General features: G+C 40.2%; 1 protein-coding gene across 2 annotated transcripts in view; it reads right to left on the bottom strand.

Annotated features, from left to right (window-relative positions):
* Window positions 1-590: 590 nt before the first annotated feature.
* The window catches only part of FERMT2 (fermitin family member 2), a 97,438-nt gene continuing 78,811 nt past the window's right edge, over window positions 591-19,217 (bottom strand). The window contains exons 9-16 of one of the 2 annotated variants that reach the window (XM_026455339.1): window positions 18,375-18,424; window positions 17,042-17,166; window positions 8,059-8,165; window positions 7,705-7,926; window positions 4,006-4,026; window positions 3,335-3,459; window positions 2,878-3,019; window positions 591-1,844 (exon numbers count right to left, since the gene is read on the bottom strand). In XM_026455339.1, coding sequence (XP_026311124.1) covers window positions 1,671-1,844; window positions 2,878-3,019; window positions 3,335-3,459; window positions 4,006-4,026; window positions 7,705-7,926; window positions 8,059-8,165; window positions 17,042-17,166; window positions 18,375-18,424 — 966 coding nt within the window. In that variant the 3' untranslated portion in view covers window positions 591-1,670. The remainder of the gene's footprint in view (window positions 1,845-2,877; window positions 3,020-3,334; window positions 3,460-4,005; window positions 4,027-7,704; window positions 7,927-8,058; window positions 8,166-17,041; window positions 17,167-18,374; window positions 18,425-19,217) is intronic. The other variant, XM_026455340.1, reaches the window with a different exon arrangement.

Raw genomic sequence — 19,217 nt, 5'->3', positions numbered from 1 at the left:
GAGCTCTTAAATTTTGGAGCAAGGCCTGTTATGGCTTTAGAGTGCAAAGAAAAGTCATGGAGAATGTGATCTCAGCCTTGTCTTAAGATGGTGCCACACTACAGCAGGCACAGGACAAAGAACTGAATTTGGTTGATTGTGACAGCAATGACAAGAGAAAAGATGCAAGGCTGTGTGAGGGGAAAATCAGGAATTGGTCTACATGCAAATGGTAAAGGACTGTAAGTTTGAGTCTTGAATGATGACAGCAGTAATGACTGGCAGTAAATTTGTAAATGCCTTTTTTTTTGTAAACCAAGAATAATTTTGTTATTTAAAACAAATTCTGCCATAGCCAACTTCTATTTATAAGTACATTTCTAACATTTAGATATTACACATTCATTTTTAAGTATTAAGAAAATGAGGGCTTTTCAATTGAGGTGAAAGACTACCTTTGAGATAAAGTGTCTCTGTCTGGCGATGATGTGGAATACTAACCAGTTGTTCTCACAAAATAACAACATGTAGGCAAAGCATTTCCAAAAGGCAGAAGTTCATTTCTACTGAATTGATACTATGTAAACATTAAAAACAAGTACAAAAATATCTATTAAATAAAAGTTTTGCTTTTATTTAAAATAAAATGCATTTATACAGTCTTTGAACCATGGATTATTGAACAATACTGGTAATCCACCTCTCCCTCGCACCCTTTTGGGCTGTGTGAGCTAGGAATTTTCTGACTAGCACCAATACAGATTGTAACAGCGCAACAGACTAGAACATGGCCAGTCCAGGCATTAGAGTTAAGGACATTGTGGCAAATCATCATAATGAAGTCATTCTTAATTTAGTAGATATTAAAACTGCACATTAATTATATCTCTTAAAGGCATTTAATTAATGCAGAGATGCTACATTTAAGCCATTTGCTAGTTGTGAGTAGTTTTTAAAAAACTGTACAATTTTATAAACTTTGTGTTTGTACATTAGTTACACAAAATGCATACTTCATAGAACTTTACTTCATATTGTAATGCAAAGAGTTGCATATTTTAGGCAGACAGTGATTATGCTGGTGAATACTAAAAGTGTAATACAATATGGTGTAAAAATAAAAACACAAGACAATATACATAACATGCTTATTCAAGGACAAAAACAAATCAAGCACGACAGACTAATAGCATTTCCTTCAAGGTCAAACACGATGACATTATTAAACATCAGGCCTTCTGCAGGCCTGATTTATTTGGGGGTGGGGGGAAGGAATTAAATGGCTACCAGAAGTAGGGTATTTTAAAACATGGTATCAAATTAAACATACATTAAAACACATGCATTAGACATGATAAATAGAGTTCATATAGGTTAAGGCCTGGATAGCTTTAAAATAGATGGCTTGTTTCTTACAGCTTAAATCAGTGATGGTTTGTTCCTGATTTGCCCACTATTTCAGTTTTCAATTCATGGCCCTAAGGAATGTGTGCCAAATTCAAGTTTATTATATCCTGATAGATTAATAGTCGTGCTTGTTTAGTGCACATATTAACTGGTCTGGTAAGGCAAAGAAGTTTTCATGATAAAATGATAAATTTCAAGCTTACTTTATTAAGCAGCATATAACAAACAGCTTTTAAAGTTAAATATTGTTATGGCCGTGGAGTTTCATTAAACATTATTTCTATTCACACCCAACCACTGGTAAGTTTGTAGAACATCTCTTCATCTAAACTCTCATTTTGGTCTTTTGCACGTGTTGAGAGAAATATGTAGCCACCAATGAATTCATGAACCACTTTGCAATCTACTTCAGTACAAATGAAGGACAATCGTACTTCATCTGCAAACTCTACCGTGACCTGGAAGAAAGACAAGAATCATCAGTGCTGTCCCGAATGCCAGGTGGCGGGGTCCACACAAAACTACTCACGCAACTACTGCGCTACTTAAAGCCTGTCCCATCACAAAACACTTGTTGATCCTCAATTAGTCTGTTTAAAACCTAAACTAATAATGCCTTTAAGTCCCAAAGAAGCAGCTAAATTTATTGCCCTTCCCCTACCCTTTTTTAAGTTTTCATGTTCTGAAAAGGAAGACTAGGAATGCAAGGGTTTAGGTCATTCAGTTCTCAAACGGTCTCTGGCGATTCAATTAATGAGAATGCCTCTCTTCAAGTCCTGGAGGAAAGCCTACTTCCTGTGTTTTAATATTTGCTTCAGATATTTCAACTTTAGGTATCACGTTTGAGTATTTCAGAAATATAAGATTCTTTGAAGTAACAGGAATTGATACAATAAATCCAATATGATCCTAAACCAAATGACTTATTAGTAAAAGATAGTTCAATTTAAATGATATTCGTGTACTCCAAGACCAGGGGCAACATGATGTACAGTGGTAAATGTGCCAGGTTTTTAAGCCTAAAGCACCTGAGTTTGAAATGACTCTGTAGTTACTTTGTGCGTGGTCATAGACAATGGTGGCCCTCAGGCCTCTATATTGCAGTGTCTTCATTTGTAACGTACGGTAATCCAACTACCTTAAAAGGCTGTGATGAGGTTTCGAGATGGGGTACTAATGGAAGCCTCTAGTATCATGTCTGGCACAGGGTAGGCATTCAACAAATAGTAGTTGCTATTTCGGAGTAGAAGGGCTTTATCCATTACAGCAAGACAAAAAGGCAACATTCTAAGCAAATTATATGCTTAGAACTTTAGTAACTGGGCTAATTATGAAATAGGCAAATTTAAGTGAGAAATGAATAGTCAACTATGGTCTGTGCTTTAAGAGGTGGTGGTGCAAACAATCATCAGAATTTATAGGCCTTTTTATTCCTAATGTGCTAATTTGTATCAGAAGGACTATATTCAAGTAACATTGTGACGAGTTTACCATTTTGATTTCCCAGTTGACATTCCACTGTTTCATGTTGCTGAAACGCCATGTTTTAATTGCATCTCCAGTGCTGGCATCCATCCGAATCAGTCTGTTGTATGCAATTCCAATAAGTTCTTCTTTTTTGCCCCCTTGGAACCTATAACATTGAAGAAAAGAACAGTTGTAAACATGTTGTGGGGGAACATGTTGGACGGCTTTTCTTCAAGGTAAGTGTTCTCTAACCCTAAAAGAGTGCTATTCCCTTAGTAGTAAAACAAACACAATTATCTTGAATTTTTAATGTAGAAATTAAAAGCTTACAAAATACATTCTAACAGTCTTTGAATTCTACTGTAATATGAGTTAATGGGTCTACATAGGTATGCTTTAAATGTTTAATATCTAATTACATAACATAGATTAAGCAAAAATGCAGATTAAGGTTTACACATAGATGCTTAGAACCACTGACCTTGCAATGAAGTGTGTGATGCCAAATTCAGGTAATGACTGCCAAGCTTGAATAAATCTCATCTTGGCTTCAATTAGACTCATCTGAGCTACATTCTGATGGGCCTCCAAGATTCTCGCTGTTATCTAAACATGATTAAACATCACCTTTACCATTGAACATTATTCTCTCATGGGACAATCGAGACAAAAGATCAAAAGATTGAATTACACACCCCATACCCCAAAATCACATTGTAAGAGTTGAAATCAAAATATCTGAAGCTACATTTGGAAATTTTAATAATGTATTATATAATGATTTTTCAAAATAAGTCTTAATTTCAGTTTTCACATATCAACAAAAAGTACTATTAGGAGTACACAGTTGCCACACTTGAGACATATTTCAAATGCATACAGATAATGGTACTACTATTATAGAAGAGCACATTCTAATCCACATATAGATGAGTTTTAATTAAATTTAGCACTATGTCTATAATCAGAATGAATATCTGGAATACAAGTTTCTAGCAGGATTATCTGTTAAAGAGCTTTAAGGTACTTGAAATCACCGTAATCATTTTTATTTTAAATTTCACTACAGGAGTAAATTCCATCAGGGAAGGTTGTGGCTATGAATTTTTATTTATTCTTCTTTTTCTTTTTTGGTAAATATGGAGAACTTACCAAATCTCTTACATAGCCTGGCTGTAGATGGCAATGCGAGGAAAGAAAAAGGAAGCAGAAAGAAAAAAAAAGGCAATCAGAAAAAATGGCAATGAAGCAAAGAAAAAGTTGCGGTCACCTGCAAACCAAAATTCCAGCCAAAAGTCATGCAAAAAACTACTTTAGGTAGAAACCAAGCAAAGTAAATGCAAGAATGAAAAATGAAAATGAGGAAGCAGCAATTACTTTCCATTTAGAACACTGAGAAACACTCCACATTATTTTAGAATGTTAAATGTTACTAAAGAACCTAAGGGTAGAAATTTGTAGGGAGAAAATAAAAAGAGCAAATATTTCTTTCCCCTACATCATGTACCCAGTAGGATAAAGCCAATTATTTTAGTAGCAAAGTAAAAGTATTCAAAAGCCTTTAAAGTTTTCTCAGATTTAGTCAGATAATATGATCCATGCACTGCTTTTCAGAAATAAGAATTTGAAGGCATAAAATAAGTGCAGTGCCCATCTGTTTCTTTTTTTACACAAGAAAAGCAAACCCCTCAGTTACCATGTGTTTTTTGCATCCTTTTTCCTGGAAGGGAAAATAAAGAGATGCCGTATACTACATGAGGAATTTCAGCTTTATGGCATTAGTCATTTCCATTTAGATGAACATAAATCAACATATAGAATAATTCTTCAAAATTTAAAAAGCCAGTTTTGAGAGTCGTATTTGTTTAAAAATACCCATCGAGTATTTAGTTAATATATGTATAATTGAAGGGAATTAAAGTAGGTTAAATACAACAGGTTATTTTGATAGACCCAAAAGAAAACTACCAGTTGACATGCCCTGGAAGGGAAGAATGTCCTTGTGGCCTGCACATCTTCCTACAGACTCCAGAATGCAACTAAAATATATAGCTTAATAATTACTGAGCACTCACTATGTCCAGTGTGACCAGTGTGGTGCCTGACACACAGTAGCAACTAAGCTGCTGAGGATCACTACTTACTAGGCACCAGGGCAGTAATATCTGGAAACAATTTTCTTTTTTTTCCTGAGGCAGAGTTTCACTCTTGTTGCCCAGGCTGGAGTGTGATGTCTCACTGCAACCTCCACCTCTCAGGTACAGGCGATTCTCCTGCCTCAGCCTCCCCAGTGGCTGGCATTATAGGCGTGCACACCACCACGCCTGGCTAGTTTTTGTATTTTTAGTAGAGACAGGGTTTCACCATGTTGGCCAGGCTGGTCTCAAACTCTTGACCTCAAGTGATCCGCCCGCCTCAGCCTCTCTAAGTGCTGGGATTACAGGTGTGAGCCACTGTGCCTGGCCAACAATTTGTAAGTCTATTCCAGCAAAGTGTGGTGGCTCACGCCTGTAATCCCAGTGCTTTGGGAGGCCAAGGCAGGTGGATCACTTGAGCTCAAGAGTTTGAGATCGGCGGGGCGTGGTGGCTCAAGCCTGTAATCCCAGCATGTTGGGAGGCCGAGACGGGCGGATCACAAGGTCAGGAGATCGAGACCATCCTGGCTAACAAGGTGAAACCCCGTCTCTACTAAAACAAATACAAAAAACTAGCCTGGCGAGGTGGCAGGCGCCTGTAGTCCCAGCTACTCCGGAGGCTGAGGCAGGAGAATGGCGTAAACCCGGGAGGCGGAGCTTGCAGTGAGCTGAGATCCGGCCACTGCACTCCAGCCTGGGCAACAGAGTGAGACTACGCCTCAAAAAAAAAAAAAAAAAGAGTTTGAGACCAGCCTAAGCAACACAGGAAGAGCTCGTCTCTACAAAAAATACAAAAATTAGCCTGGAGTGGCAGTGTGTGCCTGTGGTTCTAGTTACTAGGGAGGCTGAGGTAGGAGGATTGCTTGAGCCTGGGAGATGGAGGCTGCAGTGAGCTTGAGCTATGATGGTGCCACCGCACTCCAGCCTGGGAGACAGAGCAAGACTCTGCCTCAAAAATAACAAAACACACACCAAAAACCTAACCTATCACTCTGGTGAGAGAAAGGAGGGTTAAAAATGTGCATTTGATTAGATGGCAACATGAAAGGCAAGGCCAGAAGGATCTTTAACCATGGACCACACACAAACTGTCCTCCTGTCAGTTAAAGATGAATCCTCATCTTTGTTCTCAGGAGAATTTTCAGTTGATAGTTTCTAGTCAAGAACTATCATTTAAAAGGCTTCTGAGAAAACAAAGAGTTGACAGTGAAAACAACGTGTGGCAGTTCTCGTTGTTTAAGCTCGTCTATCTCCCTGACGCCTTACTGTGAAATGATAAAACTGGTCAGGTTTGAAATTACTTATTGCCTTTGAAGGCAAATATATTCACTTTTAGAAACAAGATTCTGTATAAATAATTTTAAAATAACTACGAATATGAAAAATGAAATTAGCACTTGCTTTACTTTCCCTTTTTAACTTACAATCTACATTCCACACAGTTCCCCAGGGCAGCATTTCCTCCATTCCTTACTACTCCCACATCATATGACCATGGGATAAACAATTTCTAGGCTTACACAACCTCTGAGACTTAAAGACAAATACTCTGTGATTAAAACCTCTGAACATTTAGGTAGAAATAATTTCAGACCCATATAATCAATATTATATTTAAAGTTAAGGAATTAATAAGTGTCCTGGGCATTTCATTGAGCCTTTTTAGTACGTTTTAAAATTATTCCTTAACAAAGATTAAAGCACAATTAGATAAAAACGAAATATTTATTTTAAAGGTCTTCATCCCCCCTACCCCCAAACTGAAGCCTTTTCCTTTTATGGCATGATGTTGGGTGCAGAGAATACCAGGGCCTATCCCAAGTGAAATTCCCCTGTAAAGGACTTCTTATGTTGTACCAAAGAACCATTTTCCTAAGTAGCAACCCTTTTATGGTATTAATTTCCAAAGAAAAGAATTCTACACAGAGTGGACAAAAGCAAATTTCAATGAAAATTTACCAAACTGTGTAACTATGTATAAAATTTTGGTTAGGTTCTGACTGATAATGTTAAGAAAAGACAAGGCTAAAAATGTACTCTTATAAAGTTTCATTCTATAGTTGGAAAAGCCAATTTCAACAACAGCTGGTATTATAAATTTTGTTGGGAAATGCTGGCTGCACTTTACGTCACATTTACTTAATTATATAAGGAATAAAATTAAATAAATTAAGGAACACAAAGCATTGAGACCATATTCAATTCCTTAAAATGTCTGAAAGAACATCATCATGTTAACAGAATGATTTCTGCAAGTTGCTTAGAGTAAGTTCTCAACTATTCTGCCTCCTTATCTGTTCTATTAAAATGATAAAGATTTGTTTTAAATGACCAATTTAAATTTGACTAAAGGTTACTTTATTTCCTACAGGTTGAGTATCTATTATCCAAAATTCTTGGGAGCAGAAGTGTTTTGGGTTTCAGATTTTTTTGGATTGTGGAATATTTGCATTACACTTACCGGCTGAGGATCCCAAATCTGAAATTCAAAATGTGCCAATGAGCATTTGAGAGTCATGCTGGCACTCAAAAAGTTTCAGATTTTGGAGGATTTCAGAGGTTCAGATTAGGGATACTCTTATCTGTATTTTATATTCTAACCACCTGACATAAAATTAAGACTAAAAAGTTTTAAGAGGGGAAAAACAAGGTTATGTATAAAATTATAAGAACAAACCAGCAGAAAACAGTAGATGAAGTAAAATGAAGCAAGTACCTGCTTGTTCTTATACTTTTTTAGATAGCGGGGAGACACCAAACATTCAGGATTTATATCAGTCGTGATTTGCTCTGGTATTAACTGAGGATCTGGGTTTAAATGCTGCATCTTCAGAAAGGAAAGAATATTTTGAACTTCTAAGTTGTAAGAACTGTCCGCCATGGTCTTGCCTTTGGAGGCTAATCTGCAGGCTGCCATCCAATGTGCATACTGTTTTTCCTGGAGAAAAGAAATACTGATGTGTGCAATGTATCACGAGATGGGTCTTTCAAGTATAAAATATAAGGATGACTGGTCAACTCATTTAGAAATCCAAGAAAATTGAAGTGTATTTTTAACTGAAAGACTTACATTGTCACAACGAAGCCAGATTTCATTCATGCCCTCTGCAACTGGAATCAGGAGTTTAATGTTAAATTTTTGGCCCGAAATGTTTACATCTGGGGTAACTTCACATCCTGTAACAAAAAATTTTTAATTATCAAAATGGCTAAATTTACTTTTAAGAAGTGTCAAGTCAATATAAGCAGCTCTCATTTTGTGGCATCTTAACATGTTGGATTTTGCCATAGTATTTTATGAAGGTATCTGCTGCAGAAGGTAATACACACATTTACTTGGGAAGCTGGAATGAAAATAAGCCAGGCATGGTGGCTCATGCCTGTAATCCCAGCACTTTGGGAGGCCAAGGTGCATGGATCACCTGAGGTCAGGAGTTTGAGACCAGCTGACCAAATGGTGAAACCATGTCTCTACTGAGTACAAAAAATGGCTGAGGTCAGGAGATGGAGACCATCCTGGCTAACACACAATGAAACCCCATCTCTACTGAAAACACAAAAAAATTAGCCGGGCATGGCAGCGGGCACCTGTAGTCCCAGCTACTCGGGAGGCTGAGGCAGAATGGCGTGAACCTGGGAGGTGGAGCTCGCAGTGAGCAGAGATGCGCCACTGCACTCCAGCCTGGGCGATAGAGCGAGACTCCGTCTCAAACAAAACAAAACAAAAACAAACAAACAAAAAATCAGTCAGGCATGGCGGTGGACATCTGTAATCAGAGCTACTTGGGAGGCTGAAGCAGGAGAATCGCTTGAACCCAGCAGGTGGAGGTTGCAGTGAGCTGAGATCGCGCCGTTGCACTCCAGCCTGGGCAACAAAAGCAAAACTGTGTCTCTTAAACAAATAAACAAACAAACAAAAACTCTATTCAGAATTTCACTTTGTAGGAGGCTTTACAGAAGGCAATGCAGATTTACTGAACGAGGTGTTAGATAATGGCATAACAGCGGGCATACACAAGTAGTAACAGTATAACAAATACAGCAAAGGAGAGCTCTGCAGAGAGACGTGGGTTCCAGACTTCTTTGTCACTTATTAATAATTATGGGCCATTTAACTCATCTAAGTCTACATTTCCTGACCTTGAACTCTACCTCACAGGGATGATTTAAGGATAAATAAGATAATACACATGTCGAAGCTTCCTAAAGTTTATTCCAATTGTCTGAGAATGACATGAACAAAGCACAGTGTCATATGATCATGCAATAGGCTCGATGAGGAAAATTTTAAACTGTTAGTAGGGCTTGCCTTTTCAATTCCTCTTGGCACAGAACATAAGAAGATCATACACACTCCATATCCAGAAGAACAAATGTTAAAATTGTCATTTTCCCCCTCTACATAAATATTTTAGTATTAAATAAAAACACTTTAAATAAAGGAGAGGCCCTCTTCATTCTCCTCCCTAGCAACTGGTACCATGAATTCGGTGGATTCCCTCCTGCCCTTTGTTTTCTTTTTAAAATATTTACTACACACAAATGTCTTCTTTTGTATCTCCTTTTATACAGGCTTTAGAATGATGAGAACGTGTGTGACAAACTGTTAAACATGCAAAGTTGAAACAGTTGTTTGAAAGTACACAATCTTTTGCACAAGTATCATTAATAATTCAAGAGGATTTACAGTATACAATTCCATAATAATTAGGCCTCTTTTAAAAAAACAAGAAAACTAAACAGGGAGAGATAAAGTGGGTGGTAACTCAGCCACTAGTGTAGGCTCAGAGGCCTACACCGGGCCACATCTCAAACACCCGTTCCATGCCACCTCAGCTACCTACTTCCACGGCAACCACTGGACTTCCTCAGTTACCCAGTTAGTGTACTTCTGAAAGGTGAAATGCAAACAGCCGATTCTGATCACAATCTCTAATCCTAACTCTTTTTTTTTGAGACGGAGTCTGGCTCTGTCGCCCAGGCTGGAGTGCAGTGGCCAGATCTCAGCTCACTGCAAGCTCCACCTCCTGGGTTCACGCCATTCTCCTGCCTCAGCCTCCCGAGTAGCTGGGACTACAGGCGCCCGCCACCTCGCCCGGCTAGTTTTTTGTATTTTTTAGTAGAGACAGGGTTTCACCGTGTTAGCCAGGATGGTCTCGATCTCCTGACCTCATGATCCGCCCGTCTCGGCCTCCCAAAGTGCTGGGATTACAGGCTTGAGCCACCGCGCCCGGCCAATCCTAACTCTTATCAAACTCTTTGAGGAACCCTATCCTGCAACCCCTCCACTTTCTCCCCAACAGCAACAGAAGGAAGCAACAGCTCCCTCCTTCCCAATCCAGCCTGGACCACATTCACTGGACATCCACTCCAACTGCCGAGACTCACTGTCTTCACGTTATACATTCTCCTAGTAAAATCTGCCCCCTAGGTAAATAAATCCCTCTATCTTTTCCTTGCCTATACTCAGGCTGCTTAGCACTGCAAGATGGGAAGGAGTAAGTAAAAAAGGTTTCACTAGAGATTCATGGATACCAACCTCAACTGGGCCCTCTATGCTTGCATCCTTCTGTGCTTATACAGACATTTTCAACAATGCCTACTTCAAATCTTCTCAGACATCCTACAGTGTCACTTAGTCTCAAGGGACAACTCCACCTCTTATATCTCCAAGAAAATGAAAGCCACCAGAAGTTAAGTCCATCCATTTCCTGCCACCCTAGAAGATAAACTTAGCTGTCCTTGCTTCCACACAGTGCGAGAGGCATCCGTCATCCTCCAGCTTTCCTATCCAAGTGGGCTGAGTTCATTACCATCCCAGGAACCCTGCTCTACCACCGAGATCCTCTCTCAGACACTAGATTTCCTTCTTTCTACTGCCACATTTCCATCAGCATTTAATTTCCTCGAATCTCTCCCATCTTATACCACAACATACCTCCCTTTTCTGTTACCTCTTTCCCCCTTCCTTGTCACAGATAAGGTTCATTAAAAAGCTTTGTCTCCTCTCTCTCTCTCTTTTTTTCAATAGAGACAGGGTTTCACCATGTTGCCCAGGCTGTTCTCAAACTCCTGGTCTCAAGCAATCCACCACCGGCCTTGGCCTCCCAAAATGTTGAGATTACCAGCATGAGCCACCGTGCCCATCTCTTATCTACTTCTCAATGATTGTACTTTGGCTCCATACTCAATAAACCACTGAAGTCTACTCAGTTTGTTCTTATCAAGGTCACGAACCACATGGCTAGATACTATGCTGGCCTAACTACCTTACTTTACTACAGTATTGGACACTGTTGACTACTCTGTCCTTTTGAAATGACTTTTATGTTAGCTTTCATCATACCTCATTGCCATAGTCTTCCTATGCATTTTCTTTGTTTCCTTTGCAAGGTCCCGTTCTTCTAACCTGCCCTGTCTCTTAAACATGGGTGATCTGCAGGGTTCTGATCTTCGTCTTGTCTTCTCACATTTACAGACCATCATTCCAGTGGCTGCACTTACCATTACTGCTAACTGCTACCCTATCAGCATCTGGAGCATGTGCATCTTTCCCCAACCCAATGTCTACAGGCTAGCTCCAAACAGATATCCCATAGGCACCTCAAATTCAAAACATCCCCATATTAAACTCATCTTTTCCCCCAAACCCAGCTCGTTCTTCTACATTCTTATCTCAGTATCACACTATCCACTCAATGCACAAGTCAGAAAAATGACCCCACTTCAACCTCCTCCCAAATAAATCACCCAGACTATTGACCAAACTTCCTCAGTATCTATTCAGTCTGCCCCTTTTCTCATCTCATGTTGATTACCTTAATTTGGATTACTATCATCTCTCTAAAATGACTCCTCTGCACCGTAACTGGTATAAATATGGATCTTGTCATTTTTGTGTTAATATTCTTTCAGTGACATGTCACTGCTGCCAGTTCAAAAAACAATCTCCTTACCATTTTTATCATCTAATGTCTGCCAGATTCTTCTGCGACTATCTCTCATGTTAGCAGGAATCACATTCAATAGCTATTAAGGAAGTATTCATCCTTTCCCTTAAATTCTATATTCCAGCAGCACAAAACTCTCTGCAGTTGCTGGTGCTTTTCTTTAGGCTTTTGTTTTTTTGAGATGGGGTCTGGCTATGTTGCCCAGGTTGGTCTTTAACTCTTGGGCTCAAGTGATGCTCCTACCTTAGCCTCCTGAGTAGCTGGAATTACAGGCATGTGCCACTGTGCCTGGCTCTCTATCCCCAATGAGGTCTCTCCATCCTCACTGAAGGTTAAGTTATAGAGCACTCTTACCCCTTGCTCCTTTCCTTACTTTCCAAAGTACTATTTATTACCCCAATTGCAATTTTATCTCCCCAACATGCTCTAAACCATCTTGAGGATTGGGACTGTAAGTGGTTCTCCCTTGTATCTCTACTACCCAGTAGTTTGTGGCACAGGAGTTCACTTAGTATTAGCTGAAATGAATTTTTAGAACTTTGAGTTTTAGATCTCTATGAAGCCTTGGCATCCAGTCTAACACTCTCATTTCTCAGAAGAAGACACTATAGGCCCAGATGTCCTGTCTTTCCAAAATCACTGATCTAAACCATGTGTAGTGGTGTACACCTAGTGTCAGCTACTCGGGAGGCTGAGGTGGAAGGATCACTTGAGCCCAAGAGTTGGAGATAAGCATGTACAACATAGTCTCAAAAAATGAAACAACAAAAATCACAGGGCTTGTTTAGTGGAAGAGCAGCATCTAGGCCATTTGATTCTTGGTCAAGGTGTTATCAGTGTGGTGCCTGTGATGAGTGTGATGATCAGTGTGATGAGTCCTTTCAGAGGACTTGGGAACAGCGGGATGAAAACTGAGAACAACTTATAAACTTATTAATTCCGTGCCAGGACTTGACCTCTCAGTTATACAGAAAGAAGGTTAAGATGTAACAGGGACAGTGAGAACAGGGGCCAGAAGACAGATCTAGTCTCAAAGTCAACAGTGGATCATTTATGCTGGTCCTGGGATGCTGAAGAGGGAAGCAGGAGAAGGCTGCAGTGGATCCTGAGGGCAGCAAAGAATGACAGACACCCAAAAGTGAAATGCCAGTGACTGAGGGAGGAAGGCAGTGAGCCTAATTAAGAGTTTCAGGTAAATTACAGAATTCCAACATGTGGGAACAGCAATTCTCTACTCAGGACTGAGTTTTTCTATTTTTTTTTAATTTGTGTAACTTTATATTTTTTTTGAGTTGGAGTCTTGCGCTGTTTCCCAGCCTGGAGTGCAGTGGCGCGATCTCGGCTCATTGCAAGTTCCACCTCCCGGGTTCACGCCCGTTCTCCTGCCTCAGCCTCCGGAGTAGCGGGGACTACAGGTGCATGTCACCAGGCCCAGCTAATTTTTTTGTATTTTTAGTAGAGACGGGGTTTCACCGCGTTAGCCAGGATGGGCTCGATCTCCTGACCTCGTGATCCGTCCCCCCTCGGCCTCCCAAAGTGCTGGGATTACAGGCGTGAGCCACCGCGCCCGCCCTGTGTAACTTTAAAAGCAACAGTTTAAGTGACTACTAGGCAGAGCTCACGTACTGGGGTACAGATTTCCAACTGTGTTGAAATACAGTAAATCTATCCTAATGTACGATATACAGTCACACACTGCATAAAAGCATTTCGGTAAACAACAAACTGCATATATGACAGCGACAGTGCCTTCGTAAGACTATAATGGAACTGAAAAAATTCCTACTGCCTAGTGACACTGTAGCTGTCATAATATCATAGCTCACATCTGTGTAAACAAACCTATTCTGCTGCCAGTCACAGAAAAATGCAGCATGTACAATTACAAATAGTACCTAATACCTGATAATGATAAATGACTGCGTTACTGGTTTATGTATTTACTATACTATTCTTTTTATCATTATTTTACAATGTACTTCTACTTAAATAAAAAAGGTAACTGTAAAACAGCCTCAGACAGGTCTTCAGGGGGATTCCAGAAGAAGGCATTGTTACCAGAGGAAATGACAGCTCCATGCTTGTTACTCCCCCTGAAGACCTTCCAGTGAGACAGGACGCGGAGGTAAAAGACAGTGATACTGATGAACCGGATCTCGTGGAGGTCTAGGCTAATGTGTGTGCCTGTGATTTAAGCTAACAAAAGGTTAAAAAAAATTAAAAATCTACATATAAAAAAAGCATATAGAATAAGAATATAAAGAAAATATTTTTGTACAGCTGTACCATGTTTAAGCTAAGTGTCATTAGAAAAGGGTTAAGATGTTAAAAGTTGTTTATAAAGTTACAGTAAGCAAAGGTTTGAAGAAAGAAAATTACTGAAGTTTTAAAATAAATTTCATGCATCCTAAGTATACAGTATTTATAAAGTCTGCAGTAGTGTATAGTAATGTCCTAGGCCTTCACATTCACTCACCACCCACTCACACCCAGAGCAACTTCCAGTCCTGCAAGCTCCATTCATGGAAACCGCTCTATACAAGTGTACCAATTTTTTTTTTTGAAACAGAGTTTCACTCTTGTTGCCTAGGCAGGAGTGCAATGGCGTGATCTTGGCTCACTGCAACCTCCGCCTCCCAGGTTCAAGCGATTCTCCTGCCTCAGCCTCCCAAGTAGCTGGGATTACTGGCATGTGCCACCATGCCCAGCTAATTTTCTATTTTTAGTAGAGATGGGGTTTCTCCATGTTGGTCAGGTTGGTCTCCAGCTTCCCAACTCAGGTGATCGCCAGCCTTGGTCTCCCAAAGTGCTGGGATTACAGGCATGAGCCACCGTGCCCACCCAAGTTGTACCTTTTCTAGATTTAGATACGTTTAGATAACAAATACTACTGTGTTACAGTTGTCTACAGTATTCAGTACAGTAAAATGCTATACAGGTTGTAGCCTAGGAGCAATCAGCTATACCATACAGCCTAGGTATGCAGTCGGCTATACTCTATAGCCTAGGTGTGCAGTCGGCTATACCATCTTGGTTTGTGTAAGTACACATACTCCATAGTACTCACACAATGACAAAATTGCCTGACATTTCTCAGAATGTATCTCTACTGTTAAATGATACATGACGGTACCAAGTACAATTTAGAAATATGAATCAGGAAAAGCACGTCTGTGTTTTAAGTGTTAAATGAAATTGTTTTGGGAGTCATTTCTGTGAAATCAGTCTGAAGCCCTTTTCCTTGGTGCTGTTGTCCACATCTGAGTACTTCGAGTTAGAAAGGCATATACTGCCTTACCTACAAAAACATGTGTACGTACAAATGTACCCAAAGAAGAGATGGGCTGGGCCACTAGGAATAACTCTGAACTGGCTTGCCAAGGGTGGTGCAACCTTTGCTATTATCAAGCAGGTGGGAAAGCAGGAGGCTATGGCTGCAGGTGTTAGCTCCAGCACCTAGAAATACCTCCCTCCTTTCATTTTCTGTGTCTTAACTCTATTCCGAATTCAAGTCTCCCATGAATGCATCTGACTAGGATCTAAGTCTCATTGAAAATGAGTCTAGAAAGTGTATTTTAGTTTTTTAGTCTTTGCTCTAAGGGAAGATACAGTAAGAGGACTATGGAACAGACAGCGAGGAGCCAGCCGATTGACTGCATCATCCAAAAGGCATGCCAGGTGCCAAGGGTGTGTGCTCCCGGGAGAGCGGTCCTCAGGGGATACAGCTTTCTGGAGGAAGTGGTAGCTAAACTGAAAGCGAACCAGGTGATTTTATTGAAAAGTATTACCCCAAGTGAGAGGCTCATTAACGCTCTGCAAAGAAATCACAGCAGCAGAATGCCATCTATCTGCAGAAGAACCAGACTAATCTGGAGAGGAAATTCGCCTACCAGCTGAGCCAGCCATCATCAGATGAAAAAGGTGAAAGAGAAGCACAAAGAACCAATAGAAGAAATCAATGAAATAGGAAATTAAGCTGTAGCTCATAGACCTTACTGAAGAAAAGGAAAAACAAAATCCAAAACAAAGCCAATAGCTTAGCCTTCATCCAGGCTTAGCCCAGGCTGTAGGAAGCAGGCCTGCCACAAATGCCCTGAGGGAAAGGAAATGAGCAACCCAAATGCCAGCCCCTGGTTCTGAGATAGCTTTGGATTTGAAAAGACAAGAGGAAACCAAGGAGACTCAAGGTGTCAGCTAGAAGCCTCCGAGGAATATCCTGGAGTGGCCTCAGAAGCCAGGCTGAGAGCAAAGAAAAAACTATGTGAGGAAGAGGTGTTGGGGAAGGCGAAGGGGAATGGAAGGACCTGCCCAAACTCTGAAAGTGTCAGCGACCCTACTGGCGAGCCAGGAAAATTCAGAGGCTCAGGACCCTGAGTGGGACCAGCCTGTCATCAGTGAGGGTGAGGAAGAGCAGGATGTTGAAGATGAAAGCCCAGGGATGACTACAACGTGGCTGAAAGTAAGGCAGAATCCAAAACAGACAAAGAGGCAGTCCCTGCAGAATAAGGAAACTCTAAATGTCCTTAATGCTGAAGCTGGGAAGACAACATACGCTTCCTTGACAAGTTAGAAATGCAGGATCAGCTGGGTGTGGTGGCTCACACCTGTAATCGCAGCACTTTGGGAGGCTAAGGTGGGCAGATCAATTGAAGCCAGGTGTTCGAGACCAGTCTGGCCAACATGATGAAACCTTGTAGCTGGGTGTGGTGGTGCACACCTGTAATCCCAGCTACTGGGGAGGCTGAGGCACGAAAATCGCTTGAACCCAGGAGGTAGAAGTAACAGTGAGCCAAGATCGTGCCACTGCACTCCAGCCTGGGCAACAGAGCAAGACTCCCTCTCAAAAAACAAAAAAGAAAAGTTAAGTCATACATTTCAGGTCAGGTCTGCACAAAGAGATTACAACGAAATATTTATGTGGAATTGAATACTTCAAAACTGTGAAAAAGACTATGTAAAAAAAGACACATCTAAACATTTTTAAAGTACCCGAAGGAGTAAAGAAATTGATTTTTAAAAAACCTGTTTATCCCAGCAAGTGGCTCATTGACTATTAGGCCAATGGGGATGCCACCATCAACAGCCGTGACAGGCTCTCCTTACCCCTGAGGTTCATCTGATGAGCTGGTGTGCCACTGGATTCTTCTTTGCTCTTATAACAAGAAATGGATGTGTCTTTGAAGGTGCACCAATATTGCTTGTAACCTTTCAGAGTCAGCTTTTTTGGCCTATGTATGAAACAGAATTAACAACAAAATCACTTTGAAGTAACTTTATTAATGCTATATTAGCAAAGTTTCACAATATTAAGTCTGGGGTCAAGTTTTACACGTGCTGACATCGATCCCCCTTGGTCAGTGTCTTAGAGTCAGTGCTGCTGTTACTGGATGCGAGCCTCCCTTCTCAATCTACTCTAGAAGATCACACAAACAGCGTGCCTGTGTTCCAGTATTCTGCAGCTGTAGTCATGACATCTATCACTAACTAGGAGGTCACATGGGAAGGGTAAGAAAGGTGAAGTAAATGTCAGTAATTGGAAGATTCCTAAATCCTGTAATTACCTGCAGGTTTATGGGTGTCTGCAGAGTTGCCTTGGGGCCTCTATAAAGATGCAAGTTTACCTGGCAGGACTGAAAGTGGGGGAAGTGCTGCTTTCTCCAGGGTAAATTCCAATGGTGACATTAACTTGCCACTCCAATGTCAAATACAGAAGGAAGATGACACAGCAGTCATGAGGGTGTGTAAGGACCTTAAGGTGCAGGTAGATGAGAAATGTGTCAAGGGGGAAGGAGAAAGGGTAGGGTAGTGGCATCTGAAATCATGCCCTTATCTCAGAAATGTTCCATATTTTGAACTGTTGTATGTTCAGCTACGGTAAATGTTTTATTCTAGAGTAGTTTTATCTTATATAGTAGAAAACAGTATTTTCCACATCACCTCCTTTCCTTTTTCTCCTCTCTGCCTTAATGCTGAGCTCTCCTGATTCTGTGGAATGTAGTTGGATAGTGTTTACAAATCTTGATCAGATATACTAGAACTTTATATAAAATGTTCCATGAACAAATGAACAGAGTTCAACAGAATCTTGCACTCTGAACGAGGAAATAATCGCTGGCAGTAACACGGTTCATTATGTACTGCTTCCAACTGAGGCCCAGAGGGGCTGTGCCACTGTATTACCGTTTCAGCATCTGTATGACGCAATCTAGGTTTCACAATCTTTTTTTTAAAAGAAAAAATGTGTATCTGATAAAAGAATGAGCATTGTGATTTTAATTTCGTAAAAGTGGTTATTTTCTCTCATGGTAATTTGGTGTTCACCTAACTGGTAAATCTGTTTACAGTAGATGCGTTAGTCAAACTTAGTTTCAATATGACCATGACTATAAAACTGACAGTCATTAATATTTGGAATCCCTCCTCTTTTTGTACTTACTTGAAAACTTTAATATAGTCAGCAAGTTCAGGAATGGAAGTAATGTCACCCTAGGAGAGAGTTAAATCCTTTTTTATTTTTTTTTATTATTTGAAATTCTTTCTAATGTTTGGTATCTGATATCAAGAACTAGCTTACTTAATAAACAGAACGACATAAAATACAGATGATAAAGATTTTAACACAATCACATTACATGGTCTTATGGACCATATTCTTGGTACAAAGGCATTTTCAAATAGCATAAAAGGTTAACAAAATTTTCATCAAAATGGCAATTGATACAACTCATAAGAATATGTTATCTTTAATACCGCTGAAACTGTAGCTGCATATAAATCTGCACATTGTAAAAGGCCCGAAGTGTTTCCTCAGCAGTAACTAATCCCTATACTTAAAAACCAAACCCAGCATTTCACAATTTTCCCGAGATCTATTTTTTTTGTAATATTTCAAATGTGCACATCACTAAGTGGATTTTTACCATGACTTGAGATCATTTTCCTCTGCAGAAATGTCTTCTCATCACTTGTAAAAGAATTTGCAGAGTATTAGAGTATTAGATCTATTCTTACTGTGTTGAATGCACTAGAGACGAATACATTACTACTTTAGAAACAAACAAACTTCCCAGCGGTGGCAGGAGCACTGCTTAAGGCCAGGAGTTTGAGATCAGACTAGACAACACAGTCAGACCCCATCTCTAAAAAAATTACAAATTTAGCCAGGTGTGGTGATGCATGCTTGTAGTCTCAGCTACTCAGGAGGCTGAGGCAGGAAATGGCTTGAGCCCTGGAGTTTGAGGATGCAGTGACCTATGGTGTGCGCCACTGCACTCCAGCC

This window comes from Piliocolobus tephrosceles, chromosome 6, assembly GCF_002776525.5.
Source record: "Piliocolobus tephrosceles isolate RC106 chromosome 6, ASM277652v3, whole genome shotgun sequence".
Classification (NCBI taxonomy): Eukaryota; Metazoa; Chordata; class Mammalia; order Primates; family Cercopithecidae; genus Piliocolobus; species Piliocolobus tephrosceles.
Note: the sequence above shows the minus strand (reverse complement) of the source record. Positions and strands in the feature narration are given on the sequence as shown.